Source organism: Salvelinus alpinus, chromosome 1, assembly GCF_045679555.1.
Source record: "Salvelinus alpinus chromosome 1, SLU_Salpinus.1, whole genome shotgun sequence".
NCBI lineage: Eukaryota > Metazoa > Chordata > Actinopteri > Salmoniformes > Salmonidae > Salvelinus > Salvelinus alpinus.
The window spans coordinates 113,946,150-113,963,649 of record NC_092086.1 but is presented as its reverse complement, the minus strand read 5'-3'; the positions used below and the strand labels follow the sequence as shown (position 1 = coordinate 113,963,649).

General features: G+C 46.0%; 1 protein-coding gene across 18 annotated transcripts in view; it reads right to left on the bottom strand.

The window, feature by feature from the left end:
- The window catches only part of LOC139539324 (transcription factor 4-like), a 556,664-nt gene extending 539,519 nt beyond the window's left edge, over positions 1-17,145 (bottom strand). For 2 of the 18 annotated variants that reach the window (XM_071342156.1, XM_071342182.1), the window contains exons 1-3: positions 15,138-15,686; positions 14,827-14,865; positions 13,888-13,957 (exon numbers count right to left, since the gene is read on the bottom strand). In XM_071342156.1, coding sequence (XP_071198257.1) covers positions 13,888-13,957; positions 14,827-14,865; positions 15,138-15,239 — 211 coding nt within the window. In that variant the 5' untranslated portion in view covers positions 15,240-15,686. Of the gene's footprint in view, positions 1-13,887; positions 13,958-14,826; positions 14,866-15,137; positions 15,702-16,808 lie in introns of those variants that run through there. The other 16 variants (XM_071342152.1, XM_071342236.1, XM_071342162.1 and 13 more) reach the window with 14 other exon arrangements.
- Positions 17,146-17,500: the final 355 nt, after the last annotated feature.

The window sequence follows — 17,500 nt, the reverse complement described above, 5'->3', positions numbered from 1 at the left end:
AGCCTTCCTCAAGGCTCTGTGTTCCCTCCTCTAGTCAGATCAGCCTTCCTCAAGGCTCTGTGTTCCCTCCTCTAGTCCTGCCAGCCTTCCTCAAGGCTCTGTGTTCCCTCCTCTAGCCCTGCCAGCCTTCCTCAAGGCTCTGTGTTCCCTCCTCTAGCCCTGTCAGCCTTCCTCAAGGCTCTGTGTTCCCTCCTCTAGCCCTGTCAGCCTTCCCCAAGGCTCTGTGTTCGTTCCTCTAGCCCTGCCAGCCTTCCTCAAGGCTCTGTGTTCCCTCCTCTAGCCCTGCCAGCCTTCCTCAAGGCTCTGTGTTCCCTCCTCTAGTCCTGCCAGCCTTCCTCAAGGCTCTGTGTTCCCTCCTCTAGTCCTGCCAGCCTTCCTCAAGGCTCTGTGTTCCCTCCTCTAGTCCTGCCAGCCTACCTCAAGGCTCTGTGTTCCCTCCTCTAGCCCTGTCAGCCTTCCTCAAGGCTCTGTGTTCCCTCCTCTAGCCCTGTCAGCCTTCCTCAAGGCTCTGTGTTCCCTCCTCTAGCCCTGCCAGCCTTCCTCAAGGCTCTGTGTTCCCTCCTCTAGCCCTGCCAGCCTTCCTCAAGGCTCTGTGTTCCCTCCTCTAGTCCTGCCAGCCTTCCTCAAGGCTCTGTGTTCCCTCCTCTAGTCCTGCCAGCCTTCCTCAAGGCTCTGTGTTCCCTCCTCTAGTCCTGCCAGCCTTCCTCAAGGCTCTGTGTTCCCTCCTCTAGTCCTGCCAGCCTTCCTCAAGGCTCTGTGTTCCCTCCTCTAGCCCTGCCAGCCTTCCTCAAGGCTCTGTGTTCCCTCCTCTATCCCTGTCAGACTTCCTCAAGGCTCTGTGTTCCCTCCTCTAGTCCTGCCAGCCTTCCTCAAGGCTCTGTGTTCCCTCCTCTAGCCCTGCCAGCCTTCCTCAAGGCTCTGTGTTCCCTCCTCTAGTCAGATCAGCGTTCCTCAAGGCTCTGTGTTCCCTCCTCTAGCCCTGCCAGCCTTCCTCAAGGCTCTGTGTTCCCTCCTCTAGTCAGATCAGCCTTCCTCAAGGCTCTGTGTTCCCTCCTCTAGCCCTGCCAGCCTCCCTCAAGGCTCTGTGTTCCCTCCTCTAGCCCTGCCAGCCTTCCTCAAGGCTCTGTGTTCCCTCCTCTAGCCCTGTCAGCCTTCCTCAAGGCTCTGTGTTCCCTCCTCTAGCCCTGTCAGCCTTCCTCGAGGCTCTGTGTTCCCTCCTCTAGTCCTGCCAGCCTTCCTCAAGGCTCTGTGTTCCCTCCTCTAGTCCTGCCAGCCTTCCTCAAGGCTCTGGTGTTCCCTCCTCTAGCCCTGCCAGCCTTCCTCAAGGCTCTGTGTTCCCTCCTCTAGTCAGATCAGCGTTCCTCAAGGCTCTGTGTTCCCTCCTCTAGCCCTGCCAGCCTTCCTCAAGGCTCTGTGTTCCCTCCTCTAGTCAGATCAGCCTTCCTCAAGGCTCTGTGTTCCCTCCTCTAGCCCTGCCAGCCTTCCTCAAGGCTCTGTGTTCCCTCCTCTAGCCCTGCCAGCCTTCCTCAAGGCTCTGTGTTCCCTCCTCTAGCCCTGTCAGCCTTCCTCAAGGCTCTGTGTTCCCTCCTCTAGTCCTGCCAGCCTTCCTCAAGGCTCTGTGTTCCCTCCTCTAGCCCTGCCAGCCTTCCTCAAGGCTCTGTGTTCCCTCCTCTAGCCCTGCCAGCCTTCCTCAAGGCTCTGTGTTCCCTCCTCTAGTCAGATCAGCCTTCCTCAAGGCTCTGTGTTCCCTCCTCTAGCCCTGCCAGCCTTCCTCAAGGCTCTGTGTTCCCTCCTCTAGCCCTGCCAGCCTTCCTCAAGGCTCTGTGTTCCCTCCTCTAGTCCTGCCAGCCTTCCTCAAGGCTCTGTGTTCCCTCCTCTAGCCCTGCCAGCCTTCCTCAAGGCTCTGTGTTCCCTCCTCTAGTCCTGCCAGCCTTCCTCAAGGCTCTGTGTTCCCTCCTCTAGCCCTGCCAGCCTTCCTCAAGGCTCTGTGTTCCCTCCTCTAGCCCTGCCAGCCTTCCTCAAGGCTCTGTGTTCCCTCCTCTAGTCCTAGCCAGCCTTCCTCAAGGCTCTGTGTTCCTTCCTCAAGGCTCTGTGTTCCCTCCTCTAGCCCTGCCAGCCTTCCTCAAGGCTCTGTGTTCCCTCCTCTAGTCAGATCAGCGTTCCTCAAGGCTCTGTGTTCCCTCCTCTAGCCCTGCCAGCCTTCCTCAAGGCTCTGTGTTCCCTCCTCTAGTCAGATCAGCCTTCCTCAAGGCTCTGTGTTCCCTCCTCTAGCCCTGCCAGCCTCCCTCAAGGCTCTGTGTTCCCTCCTCTAGCCCTGCCAGCCTTCCTCAAGGCTCTGTGTTCCCTCCTCTAGCCCTGTCAGCCTTCCTCAAGGCTCTGTGTTCCCTCCTCTAGCCCTGTCAGCCTTCCTCGAGGCTCTGTGTTCCCTCCTCTAGTCCTGCCAGCCTTCCTCAAGGCTCTGTGTTCCCTCCTCTAGTCCTGCCAGCCTTCCTCAAGGCTCTGTGTTCCCTCCTCTAGCCCTGCCAGCCTTCCTCAAGGCTCTGTGTTCCCTCCTGTAGTCAGATCAGCGTTCCTCAAGGCTCTGTGTTCCCTCCTCTAGCCCTGCCAGCCTTCCTCAAGGCTCTGTGTTCCCTCCTCTAGTCAGATCAGCCTTCCTCAAGGCTCTGTGTTCCCTCCTCTAGCCCTGCCAGCCTTCCTCAAGGCTCTGTGTTCCCTCCTCTAGCCCTGCCAGCCTTCCTCAAGGCTCTGTGTTCCCTCCTCTAGCCCTGTCAGCCTTCCTCAAGGCTCTGTGTTCCCTCCTCTAGTCCTGCCAGCCTTCCTCAAGGCTCTGTGTTCCCTCCTCTAGCCCTGCCAGCCTTCCTCAAGGCTCTGTGTTCCCTCCTCTAGCCCTGCCAGCCTTCCTCAAGGCTCTGTGTTCCCTCCTCTAGTCAGATCAGCGTTCCTCAAGGCTCTGTGTTCCCTCCTCTAGCCCTGCCAGCCTTCCTCAAGGCTCTGTGTTCCCTCCTCTAGCCCTGCCAGCCTTCCTCAAGGCTCTGTGTTCCCTCCTCTAGTCCTGCCAGCCTTCCTCAAAGCTCTGTGTTCCCTCCTCTAGCCCTGCCAGCCTTCCTCAAGGCTCTGTGTTCCCTCCTCTAGTCCTGCCAGCCTTCCTCAAGGCTCTGTGTTCCCTCCTCTAGTCCTGCCAGCCTTCCCCAAGGCTCTGTGTTCCCTCCTCTAGCCCTGCCAGCCTTCCTCAAGGCTCTGTGTTCCCTCCTCTAGTCCTGCCAGCCTTCCTCAAGGCTCTGTGTTCCCTCCTCTAGCCCTGCCAGCCTTCCTCAAGGCTCTGTGTTCCCTCCTCTAGTCCTGCCAGCCTTCCTCAAGGCTCTGTGTTCCCTCCTCTAGCCCTGTCAGCCTTCCTCAAGGCTCTGTGTTCCCTCCTCTAGTCCTGCCAGCCTTCCTCAAGGCTCTGTGTTCCCTCCTCTAGCCCTGCCAGCCTTCCTCAAGGCTCTGTGTTCCCTCCTCTAGCCCTGCCAGCCTTCCTCAAGGCTCTGTGTTCCCTCCTCTAGTCAGATCAGCGTTCCTCAAGGCTCTGTGTTCCCTCCTCTAGCCCTGCCAGCCTTCCTCAAGGCTCTGTGTTCCCTCCTCTAGCCCTGCCAGCCTTCCTCAAGGCTCTGTGTTCCCTCCTCTAGTCCTGCCAGCCTTCCTCAAAGCTCTGTGTTCCCTCCTCTAGCCCTGCCAGCCTTCCTCAAGGCTCTGTGTTCCCTCCTCTAGTCCTGCCAGCCTTCCTCAGGGCTCTGTGTTCCCTCCTCTAGTCCTGCCAGCCTTCCTCAAGGCTCTGTGTTCCCTCCTCTAGTCAGATCAGCCTTCCTCAAGGCTCTGTGTTCCCTCCTCTAGTCCTGCCAGCCTTCCCCAAGGCTCTGTGTTCCCTCCTCTAGCCCTGCCAGCCTTCCTCAAGGCTCTGTGTTCCCTCCTCTAGTCCTGCCAGCCTTCCTCAAGGCTCTGTGTTCCCTCCTCTAGCCCTGCCAGCCTTCCTCAAGGCTCTGTGTTCCCTCCTCTAGCCCTGCCAGCCTTCCTCAAGGCTCTGTGTTCCCTCCTCTAGCCCTGCCAGCCTTCCTCAAGGCTCTGTGTTCCCTCCTCTAGCCCTAACTACCTGGGCAGTAGGGTACCAGCTCTAACTACCTGGGCAGTAGGGTACCAGCTCTAATTACCTGGGCAGTAGGGTACCAGCTCTAACTACCTGGGCAGTACAGTGCAGATGATGAAGACGTAAGTCAGAATGAATCACGTCATTTAATTGAAAGTAAACATTAGTTTCCATCACTTTCTTGACAGTTCCTCAAAATGAAAGTTCTCTGTTTCAGGGTTTCACAGCGTGCCGTTCAGCTACGGCGTTAATTACAAGGTAACCTGACATTATGGTTGTTTTATTTTTAAAGAACCAATTTAAAAACCTGACCGCGACTGCCTTCATAGCTCAGTATCAACAGGTGCGTCCTAGCAGTTACCAAAAGCTTCCATTCTAGCAGTTACCAAAAGCTTCCATCCTAGCAGTTACCAAAAGCTTCCATCCTAAATGTTACCAAAAGCGTCCATCCTAGCAGTTACCAAAAGATTCCATCCTAACAGTTACCAAAAGCTTCCATCCTAGCAGTTACCAAAAGCTTCCATCCTAGCAGTTACCAAAAGCTTCCATCCTAGCAGTTACCAAAAGCTTCCATCCTAGCAGTTACCAAAAGCTTCCATCCTAGCAGTTACCAAAAGCTTCCATCCTAACAGTTACCAAAAGCTTCCATCCTAGCAGTTACCAAAAGCTTCCATCCTAGCAGTTACCAAAAGCTTCCATCCTAACAGTTACCAAAAGCTTCCATCCTAGCAGCTACCAAAAGCTTCCATCCTAACACTACAAGACTTGAATCATTCATCCTAAAGCTATCAGACTGTCGGTGTGTCTCTTTAGGGAAGGGATTGGTTTTCCACATAGACAACCTCTGGATTGGAATGATTTCTTTTAATCCAGTGGCTCTCACCCCTCACTGATGACAGAGACTTTTACAGTCATCACATGGTATGTGGGCGACTAAATGTAAAAGACGGTCACTTTGTACAACGTCCTTAACCAACGCTATTAGGTACCAGTGACAAAGTGAAGCGCTGGCGTCTGTCTGTCTCTTGTATTGTAACTTGTCACCGACCCAAGACGTCTCTCCGTGGCATGAAACCCAGCGTGGAGAGACAATAATCGATTATTAATATCAACCTATAAGGCCTTGAGGTGAAAAATATTAGACGACTCAAGAGACAACCACAAAACGATTATCATGATTAGTATTAAATACTTTTAAATACTGCTAATAATACCGCCATTATAGCTAAAACACCCATTAATTCCTAATCCGCAGCAATAATTACAGTTTGGCTCGGGTTTTTGTCAGGCTCGTTCTGCTTCCTGAGAATAACACAATTTAACACGAGTCCAGAGGCAGAGAGAGAGAGAGAGAGAGACAGAGAGAGAGAGAGAGAGAGAGAGAGAGAGAGAGAGAGAGAGAGAGAGAGAGAGAGAGAGAGAGAGAGAGAGAGAGAGAGAGGTAGAGACAGAGAGACAGAGAGACAGAGAGACAGAGAGAGAGAGGGAGCGGTGGAAAGGAGGAAGGAATCCAGGTTTACATTATTGTTTCCCTCCTCTCCTGTCTTCGTCTATATTTTGAATGCAATCAGTCTCTTTTTGACTGACAGGCATGACGAAGACAGATCATGTTGAATAGAGGAACCGGGGAACAGTCAGGCTTGCATTGGAAGCACTTTATCCTACAGCGTTCCAAATGGAACCCTATTCCCTATATAGTGCACTACTTTAGACCAGAGCCCTGGTTAAAAGTAGTGCACTATATAGAGAATAGGGTGCCATTTCAGACACACACTATCTGTCTGTGACTCTGTGTACAAGTAGATCAAACGTAACGTTGTAGGATATTGTTAAGACGGTATTTACCCTGAACGGTGTCTAATAATGATATGCCTGATTAAGACAACAAGGATATATCTTCCTCCTTCACCCAAATCTCTCCTCATACAGTGGAACTCTGGCATAGAGACACACACACACACACACACACACACACACACACACACACACACACACACACACACACACACACACACACACACACACACACACACACACACACACACACACACACACACACACACACACACACAAACACACACACAGAACTTTGGCACAGCCAGAACAGGGGCTGAGCCTGGTTGTTCATGTGCGGCTTTGTTTTTTCTCTCACAAAAGCACATTTAAATTCCACAGATGGACTTTACTGATACCCTCCTTAGTTGATGTTCAACTTGAAAACATCAATTAAAAAAAGCCTAAATTTGGGCCTATGTACATATAAGATTTCGGTTTTCATTAAAAACAAAATGTGTTTGTCAATTCACAGTTTTATGAAACATTTCCTCCCGTCTATCGCTTGCCAACTCCAAGTTGCATGGCAACAGGGTAGAGCAGTGTCCATAGCCCACCACACACACCTGCTCGCCACCCTACAACACACACGGGGAAACACAGGATCTGCATCCCAAATGCCACTCTATATAGGCTAGTGCACTACTGTTGTGGTGAATAGTGTACCGTTTGGGACAAAGCCAGGAAGGAGCCAACACCAGGAAGGAGCCAACACCAGGAAGTAGCCAACACCAGGAAGTAGCCAACACCAGGAAGAAGCCAACACCAGGAAGGAGCCAACACCAGGAAGAAGCCAACACCAGGAAGTAGCCAACACCAGGAAGTAGCCAACACCAGGATGGAGCCAACACCAGGAAGGAGCCAACTCCGGGAAGTAGCCAACACCAGGAAGTAGCCAACACCAGGAAGTAGCCAACACCAGGAAAGAGCCAACACCAGGAAGTAGCCAACACCAGGAAAGAGCCAACACCAGGAAGTAGCCACACCAGGAAGGAGCCAACACCAGGAAGTAGCCAACACCAGGAAGGAGCCAACACCAGGAATGAGCCAACACCAGGAAGTAGCCAACACCAGGAAGGAGCCAACACCAGGAAGTAGCCAACACCAGGAAGTAGCCAACACCAGGAAGTAGCCAACACCAGGAAGTAGCCAACTCCGGGAAGGAGCCAACACCAGGAAGTTGCCAACACCTGGAAGTAGCCAACACCAGGAAGTAGCCAACACCTTTAATAGCAGTTGGGATATGAGAGCTTAGGCTACTACAAGATAAAAACATGGAAGTACCCAACAGGTAGCGGCAGGTAGCCTAGTGGTTAGAGTGTTGGGCTAGTCACCAAAAGGTTGCTAGATCGAATCCCCGAGCTGACAAGGTAAAAAATCTGTTGTTCTGCCACTGAACAAGGCACTTAACCCACTGTTCCCTGGTAGGCTGTCATTGAAAATAAGAATTTGTTCTTAACTGACTTTCCTAGTTAAATAAAAATGAACACATTTAATAAGCAGTTGAGATGTTGAAACCACAGTGAGGTATCCAGGTAATGAATTATGGGTCATTATATTTTAGGATGATCCCTATAATATGAAATCTTTCAAGCAGAGTTCCCCTAGTGGCGGCAAGCTATTTGGCCCCCCGAGTATTTTTATTTAAGTTCACATTTTTATTGTTGGACATAAAAGACTGTAAAAACACCAGGAAATCAGCTCCAAGTGATTTTAATTTAAGAAAATCTGTTCCCAAGTATTCCCACGCAAAATAGAGAGACGTGATCGTATACAAATGTAAGCAAGGTTTGAAATGATTACGTTTTAGTCCATTTATTATATATGTTTGGGCTTCTTGCGGTCAATTTGGAGACTACAAATGAGTTGTAATTATGTGCTGGCCCCGTGACCATACGCTCAAGAAAAATTAGACCCACGGCTAAATCTAGTTGATGATTCCTGTTCCACTGTGTGTCTTATTTCAATATGTAAAGCCTGATCCAACTCCTGGTAGACTAGGCCTATACATTGGCATTAAGCTTGTCATCCACACACACCACACTCAGGCCTAATTAGAGACAGGAAGCAGTGTATCAGCAGTACGGTCTAAGAAAACATTTAACTCATTCAACATCTCCCAAAACACAGCCAACCAGGACAAAGTGCTTTCCATGCCAGAATCCTTTAATAAATGTAAACAAACTGTTATTGTCTTTTATATAGGCCTTTCCTTTAGACACAGATTAAAACACATCATAATGTCCACTGGTATGATGTATGTTTGTTTAGCAAATAAAATGTTGATATAGTGGTGCATGGAAATATGATACTGCAAAGTCACATGAGATAGCCTACCGACAGAGAGAAATTGCCTACCGGCAGAGAGAAATAGCCTACCGACAGAGAGAACTAGCTTACCGACAGAGATAAATAGCCTACCGACAGAGAGAAATAGTCTACCGACAGAGAGAACTAGCTTACCGACAGAGATAAATAGCCTACCGACAGAGAGAAATAGTCTACCAACAGAGAGAAATAGCCTACCGACAGAGGCTATTTTTGAAAGGTATCACTAAGAACTGCAAATGTGTTGCTAAGGCTCTCCACTTTCTGGAGGACCGAGTTTTGAAATCAGTGGAATGCCCGGTGGAAGCAGAGTATGATAGCTATACTGTTGTATAAAACACCGGTCTCCGGATTACATCTTCAAACTAAGGGCAACCATGGCATCCGTGACAGAGAGGGAGAAGAGTAAGGGAGTCTAGCTAGCTACATTTTCAGATATTATATGTTTTTAATTTTGTCAGAAAGTCATTTTCATTGCAAGTTAAAGCATACTGTTAGCTAGCTAGCGTTAGCTGGCTGGCTCGCTAGCTAACGTTAAGTGTATGATCTGTGTAGTAATATTATTCGTATCTCAGAGCCATTTTGTATTGCTAGTTATAGCACAATGTTTGATAGCTAGTTAACGTTGATCCTATTAGTTGCATTGCTTCAGCTACCTGTAGATTCATGCAGGGTAGTAACGTTATGACTTGGGATTGGTTCATTGTTTAGCTAGCTAGCAATCTACATGTCTAAACAAAAAGATTCCACTATGCAAGTAACCATTTCACTGTACCGTTTACACCTTCTGTATCCTGTGCATGTGACAAATAAACATAGATGTTATTTGATATAGTGTTATAGTGTTTACCAGAGATGGTAATGTGAAGAACAACATGACCTACACCAAAGTCAGATTAGGATGTAACGTTATGTCCGAGTTCTAAAATTCTCCGGTAGAATGCCCTGCTGTTATTTAGTCACACTCACAACCGTTAGTTATATTCTGTAATTGGCTCGCCATTAACTTGTAAATAATGATTGTTGTGAGTTTATTTTCCTGTAAAAATAAATACAAATTAGCTAAACGTAGGACGTTGTCAGATATATGTTATGGTTATTATTTGAACTGGCTAGCCAGTTAACGTAACGTTAGCTAGCTAGCTAACATGCTAACAAGCTAACATGCTAACAAGCTAACATGCTAACAAGCTAACATGCTAACAAGCTAGAAACGAACCAAAACATTGTTAAGAAAGTTGCTTTAAGTTGCCTGGTTTTCTAGATTGACATTTAATCAATAATTTTTTTAACGGATGGGTTTATTGGTGTTAAAATACACCAGTTATGCTATTTTGGAACCACCAGGCTGCTGACGTCATGCAGCCGGTGGTTTTTTGTGTTTCTACTTTTTCACGACCGACAAGTTTGACGTCGGACGACAATAGAATGTTCATGATGTCACTGCGACAACTGTCTACAGACATGTCGTTTGACGTACTATAAACCGGCCTTTAGTCTTCAAATCTTTGGTCGTTTAGTACACTACCGTACTCACTCTGTTTATCACATGGCCTCACACGTGAATCCTTAAAGAGATGGGTGGAGCTGAGGCTTAAGAGGGTGTGAATGATGTTGAATGGGTGTAGACAAAGAAGAGCTCTCCAGTAGGTACCAAAACATTTAAGGGCCATTTTCAAAAAAAGTGGGGTTACAATTTTATCAACTTTCAAAGCAGAATTACATCCCCATTGTTCCTCAAATGTAGTATTTGATATACCATTTTCTAGCTCAGAGTCTATACTTTTATCCAACGTAAAAAAACACAATTTCAAATTTTGCTAAATAAAACAGATTCGAGCCGGTCGATCACATATAGCCTACCTACAGAGAGATATATCCTACCTACAGAAAGAGATATCCTACCTACAGAGATATATAGCCTACCTACAGAGATATAGCCTACCTACAGAGATATATAGCCTACCTACAGAGATATAGCCTACCTACAGAGATATATAGCCTACCTACAGAGATATATAGCCTACCTACAGAGATATATCCTACCTAAGGAGATATATAGCCTACCTACAGAGAGATATATCCTACCTACAGATAGATATAGCCTACCTACAGAGATATAGCCTACCTACAGAGATATATAGCCTACCTACAGAGATATATAGCCTACCTACAGAGATATATAGCCTACCTACAGAGATATTAACTACCTACAGAGATATATAGCCTACCTACAGAGATATATAGCCTACCTACAGAGATATAGTCTACCTACAGAGATATATAGCCTACCTACAGAGATATAGCCTACCTACAGAGATATATAGTCTACCTACAGAGAGATATAGCCTACCTACAGAGATATAGTCTACCTACAGAGATAAATTATAATGCAATGTCTATTCCACAACACCAACATTTCTGCTAATGTGCTACAGAGACAAAAGAGTGAACTGCATGCCACAAAGGCCTACAAACAACAACAGCGTAAACAAAATTCTTCATCATCTCTCTTGGTCTGAATGCTTGTTTATCATCATCCGGTAAGCAGAACATAATTCACTAATGGTTCCTATTCTAGGGGCATTGTGGGAATGAATACAAAACGTATCCTCATCACAACGTCTTGTTTCTTCTCCCGTTTCCTATTAGCCCTGTGTGGAATGTCATTCATCTATTTACCCTATGACCTATGAGCACGGCGTAATAATGCACATTCCTCACGCCGGCTGGTTAACCTATGGGTTCACTTTTGCAAGTATCACCTTCCTCTTTCTCAACCAATGAGGGGTGTAAATGTTCGGGATGTATTTACATGTTAACTTACCCTTGTTCTCTCACTTGCTTATTTTTTATTTTATTTTTTTTGCAACAGTTTGACAACCATCCACTTCCTCACCACCAACAGCTATAATACCTTTAAGAACCCGTCATTGGAATCCCCCCCCCCCCCCCCCGCGGTGGGGTTCCAATGCCAGGGGGGGGCTAGCTGCAACCACATCATCTGACTCCGAGGATCTCCCCTCAGAGACGAGGCCATTCCCCTCAAACCATTGAATAAAAATGTCATATTGAATTCCGTCTTTATAGTTCATTCGGTTTAAACCTGTACTAGATTGGACTGGGTGTAGTATAACACGCTACATACACCTGCTGTCACTACCCAAACCGGTTCTACACATCCACATGAAGGGAAATTACATTTTAAAACACTATTTCTGCTCCTGTGCTACAGACAAAAGACTAAGGCAACAAACCCCGTAGACCCTACAAAACAACAACTAAAAATGCATCGTCGCTGACATTCAAACCCCACAGCTGACATGCTACACCTGCTGCTACTACCCAGAGAGGAAAGATGCCTGAGTCTTCACTGAGGCCTGCTGTTACTACCCAGAGAGGAAAGATGCCTGAGTCTTCACTGAGGACTGCTGTTACTACCCAGAGAGGAAAGATGCCTGAGTCTTCACTGAGGCCTGCTGTTACTACCCAAAGAGGAAAGATGCCTGAGTCTTCACTGAGGCCTGCTGCTACTACCCAGAGAGGAAAGATGCCTGAGTCTTCACTGAGGCCTGCTGTTACTACCCAGAGAGGAAAGATGCCTGAGTCTTCACTGAGGCCTGCTGCTACTACCCAGAGAGGAAAGATGCCTGAGTCTTCACTGAGGCCTGCTGTTACTACCCAGAGAGGAAAGATGCCTGAGTCTTCACTGAGGACTGCTGTTACTACCCAGAGAGGAAAGATGCCTGAGTCTTCACTGAGGCCTGCTGTTACTACCCAAAGAGGAAAGATGCCTGAGTCTTCACTGAGGCCTGCTGTTACTACCCAGAGAGGAAAGATGCCTGAGTCTTCACTGAGGACTGCTGTTACTACCCAGAGAGGAAAGATGCCTGAGTCTTCATTGAGGCCTGCTGTTACTACCCAAAGAGGAAAGATGCCTGAGTCTTCACTGAGGCCTGCTGTTACTACCCAAAGAGGAAAGATGCCTGAGTCTTCACTGAGGCCTGCTGTTACTACCCAGAGAGGAAAGATGCCTGAGTCTTCACTGAGGCCTGCTGTTACTACCCAGAGAGGAAAGATGCCTGAGTCTTCACTGAGGCCTGCTGTTACTACCCAGAGAGGAAAGATGCCTGAGTCTTCACTGAGGCCTGCTGTTACTACCCAGAGAGGAAAGATGCCTGAGTCTTCACTGAGGCCTGCTGTTACTACCCAGAGAGGAAAGATGCCTGAGTCTTCACTGAGGCCTGCTGTTACTACCCAGAGAGGAAAGATCCCTGAGTCTTCACTGAGGCCTGCTGTTACTACCCAGAGAGGAAAGATGCCTGAGTCTTCACTGAGGCCTGCTGTTACTACCCAGAGAGGAAAGATGCCTGAGTCTTCACTGAGGCCTGCTGTTACTACCCAGAGAGGAAAGATGCCTGAGTCTTCACTGAGGCCTGCTGTTACTACCCAGAGAGGAAAGATGCCTGAGTCTTCACTGAGGCCTGCTGTTACTACCCAGAGAGGAAAGATGCCTGAGTCTTCACTGAGGCCTGCTGTTACTACCCAGAGAGGAAAGATCCCTGAGTCTTCACTGAGGCCTGCTGTTACTACCCAGAGAGGAAAGATGCCTGAGTCTTCACTGAGGCCTGCTGTTACTACCCAGAGAGGAAAGATGCCTGAGTCTTCACTGAGGCCTGCTGTTACTACCCAGAGAGGAAAGATCCCTGAGTCTTCACTGAGGCCTGCTGTTACTACCCAGAGAGGAAAGATGCCTGAGTCTTCCCTGAGGCCTGCTGTTACTACCCAGAGAGGAAAGATGCCTGAGTCTTCACTGAGGCCTGCTGTTACTACCCAGAGAGGAAAGATGCCTGAGTCTTCACTGAGGCCTGCTGTTACTACCCAGAGAGGAAAGATGCCTGAGTCTTCACTGAGGCCTGCTGCTACTACCCAGAGAGGAAAGATGCCTGAGTCTTCACTGAGGCCTGCTGTTACTACCCAGAGAGGAAAGATGCCTGATTCTTCACTGAGGCCTGCTGCTACTAACCAGAGAGGAAAGATGCCTGAGTCTTCCCTGAGGCCTGCTGTTTAAAGACACATCAGGCCTCCTCAGCTATGTACTGAGTGGGAGGTCCATTGAAGCCAGAAAAATCACATGTAAACCCACTACTATCACACGGAGTCAATAGCAACAGAGATATTCACAACTTAAAGGGTTATCAATAATAATGTATGATGTATGTTTTGTAGCGGTAAGGTAGCCTAGTGGTTAGAGCATTGGGCCAGTAACTGAAAGGTTGCTGGATCGAATCCCCGAGCTGACAATCTGTTGTTCTGCCCCAAGGCAGAATGACGCTAGGCCGTCATTGTAAATAAGAATTTGTTCTTAACTGACATGCCTGATTAAATGTAAATTTAAAAAATACAGATGTACAATGAGACCCTTATATTCTTAATATCTGATAAACAAAGCTAAATATAATCTGCAATAATATAAATAGTCCTTGTAAGTAAGAGGGGGAAAAAAATACACATTGAAGCTAAAAAACGATAGTAACATGTTCAAACAACATATGCAGTATCCACAGCTGTAATTGTGTTATTTAAATGAGCTGAGATTGACATACTTGAGCCTGCAAAATGTCCACTTCCTAGAGAGGTTGGTCCGTGTTTACCACTAACAGGAGGAGAGAACATCTGAAAGACAAGAAACAGTACTTTACAATAGACACCCTTATTGCTTAAAAGTTCAATCTTAAATATATCAATAAATAGGGCATGTAGTGTTTTTTTGTCAAATCGTATTATCACGTTTTGAAATAACTATAATAATAGCCTTCTGCTATAGAATAAGTATAATTGTGGTCTATGATGGAAACCCCAAGCCAACTTCAACTGAGTGCTGAACACCAATACTGTACTGGTACTTTCCCTGATTGGCTATCTGTGCTGCATATGGTCATCCATATTGACCAATAGCAGTGTCTTCTAATTCTACTGCATCCTTAAAATGATAGTGTACTCCCCAGAAATAATAGCAATATGAAAACTGTAATTATTAATAACGTCTACATCGCTGTAAATACACTGACCAAAAAAAAGATGTCTGGATTAGCAAATATCAAATGTATTTCTGATACATAAAAGTGATTTATATATATTTTTTTCTCACAAACAGCTAGAAGTTGACTAAAAGTAGCGATCATTATTGGTTCAAGAAACATGGCCGAGAGGCACGTTTCCTGTCCCAACTTCCCGAACACACAGCGTTATAAAGACAAATATTTGCCACGTCTAGAACGGGTCGGAATAAAGTCAATTATCCGTTATTCATAACATGAAATAAAATCATCAACATTGGAAAAGTAACGACTATATGTTAAAGCTGATATATATTATCGTGGGCTACTCCCGCATGCAGTTATGTTACTGGGACTGATCTACTGACAGAGAGAGCTGTCACTAGAATTATGCATAAAAAGACAGGAGTTTAAAACTTATTTAAAAAAGGTCTATTCTAGGACAGAATGAAACAAGAAAAAAATACTTAAAATGGGATATACTACCATTGATGTTGGGAACATTTTCAAATCGCTGTTTCGCATCTATAGAAACAACACAATTACTAATGCAATATCATATTTCTCTGCACATGTTTTGGGAAAAATAGAAAACACAATTAGGATACTATAACTTGCTTAAATCATATGTTTTACGTTGAGTTAAAGACGTACAGAAAAAAACACTTTTAAAGAAATACATCACAATGAATAACAAAAACATTAGTCTATCTATGCCATACAAATAAAAAATTTAAACAGTCGCCGGTAGGTCGGTGCCGTGGTTGTGGTCATTGCAATATTAAACAATTGCTTACCGCACTGAAATCCAATAAGTCGCTTAGTTCTTTGTCTGTCCCTAAGGCAGCCATTCGCTGTTGGTGATGCATTTTAGCAAAATCACACAAACCTAAAAACATGGAAACAAATTGCGGTCAGAGGACGCCAGTTCTCGCACGGATGGGAGGGGGACCGACTATTAGATCTTCCTCAAAATCCAGACGACCTGGAGCCGAGTCGCGCAAGATTCCACTTTGCATTTAAACCTATTCTCTCTCAGCGCATCCTTGTGCAACAGGAGGTTTAGGATAAAATGTATGAATCGGGTGAAATAAAATAGAGAGAAAATTGGCATAGAAATGTTTCCCCAAATCCACGTCGAGCTGTGCTAATGGCAGTTTAGCCAGAGATCAAGAAGTGACAATCCTGTGCATATACAAATAAATACATAAACGCTATAAAGACCGCGGAAAATGTATATAAAGCGGACTTTATAAAAAATAGTCAACACATGCAGTGAAAGTAGGTCTGAACGTTTATAAATATCCGTTTGTAAATGGAATGTGATCATTGACAGAACTTTTATTCATTTCCAGCTTCCACTCGTCCGAGTTTGAGCCCCATGTGTGTGTGCCACAGAACAGTAATACCGTTGGTTTCTACAGCCACCTAGCTACCTTTTAATATATCGATTCCTGCACTTTTGCTGACAGCAATTGGTGGGGTGAAATGTACATTTACAAGGAGGAAAATTGATAAACGTTGTTGACATTGCAAAACATTTTTTGTTGTTGTAAATGTTTTATTGACTGATTGGTTTAGAAGGCAGATATAATTGTGTTCGAGTGCGTACTGTCAACGGAAACGTGCGAGCGGGTGTGTGAAGGTCTATCTGTTTGTCAACATTTCAAACCATCCAAATTCTTGGCACATAAACGATGATATTGGGTCGATATGAAAACAAACATTTCTTTGACATCGATAGTTGGCTATATTATTATTTAATTTTTTTAAACATTGAAATATTTTTGTTATTACAAGATAACAACGCCCAAATTCACTCGTTCAATTTATAATCATGGGGTTAGGTCTGCAGCATAGCTGGTAAACCTAGTCTTTCTTCAATGATGATGATGACAAGACAGACAATGTTATTGAGACAATGTATGAAAATATAGCTAAGGCTATAGTTGTATTTTGGCATCAAGACAAAAGTGTGCTATTCTATCAGATCAAATGTGCAGGTTGAAATATTTGACGTTACATAATGATGCTACCTACCCTCGTAAGCCTGTTTTCAGAGCTAGGGGGGCTAGCACAGCTAACGTGGACTGGCTAACTTTTGCCGCGAAATAACGTGATGAAGCGTGCCTGTTTTGAGGGCTTGGGAAAAGGGCTGGGATATAAGGACATGAGTCTTTGGAAATGACAACTCCGAACCGTCCCAACTATGCGTGGCGTGTTTGATTGATCAATCCATATTGATGTCTTTGTCTGCGGCCAATAGAAAAGTTTTAGCGGAGACGGGCTGTCAGTCTGTCAATCTTGCGATGCGGGAGAAAAGCACAGGAGCCAGCAGACAGACACAGAAGGGAAACGAGTCTAACTTGGCAGACAAATAGTTTCATGCAGTTGCACATCCGGCATGTCGCTAATTGTTCTTGTTGTAAAGAAGTTGCACCAACATAAAAAAAATAAAAATAAATTACCTTGGTTTGATATGTTTACGTAATCCACACAAGTGTATCTCTCTTACTTGCTCTCGGTGTTTAACTAAGCAAAACTGACGACTGCCTGCGCTAGCAAGGGCTAGCCAAAATCTTTATCCGATAACGATGTTAGCGGCTACATTTGTTTTGAAACACTAATAGGCTTTCCGGTTAGGGTCAACTTGCAGCAAAACGTAGTTGTACATCCAGGTGGTGCCTTAAACTTGGACAGTTTAGCTTGTTTTCAGATTCAATGCAGTTATCTACCAAGCTAGCTGGCTACTTTCCATTGCTCTGGTCTAGCCTAGCTCAGCGTTGTCGCGTGTGTCACACAGGCGCATGCATCACTGTCGCTCGTTCTGTCCACATCCGGGAACCTACGTCATCCTCTAAGTGTGGTGACGTCGACCTGGTGCTGATGAGAAATGTTTTGAAGTTGGAGAATAACTGTTTTGTGCAAAATAGTCATTTATATTTAGTTGTACAAGTTTATAAAATCAGTTTGGCTCTGAAATGTGATCACTGTATTTGACAGAGGGATGGTTGCATTTTTTTGCCCATCTTTCCTAATCACATAGTCAACCTCACTTTTTTTCTGATGTATTTTTAATGTGGATTTCAATTTATTAATGGGGTGTATTGCTTTTTAAAAACCTATGTTAATGTTTTTGTTATTTGAATTAAACGTTTAA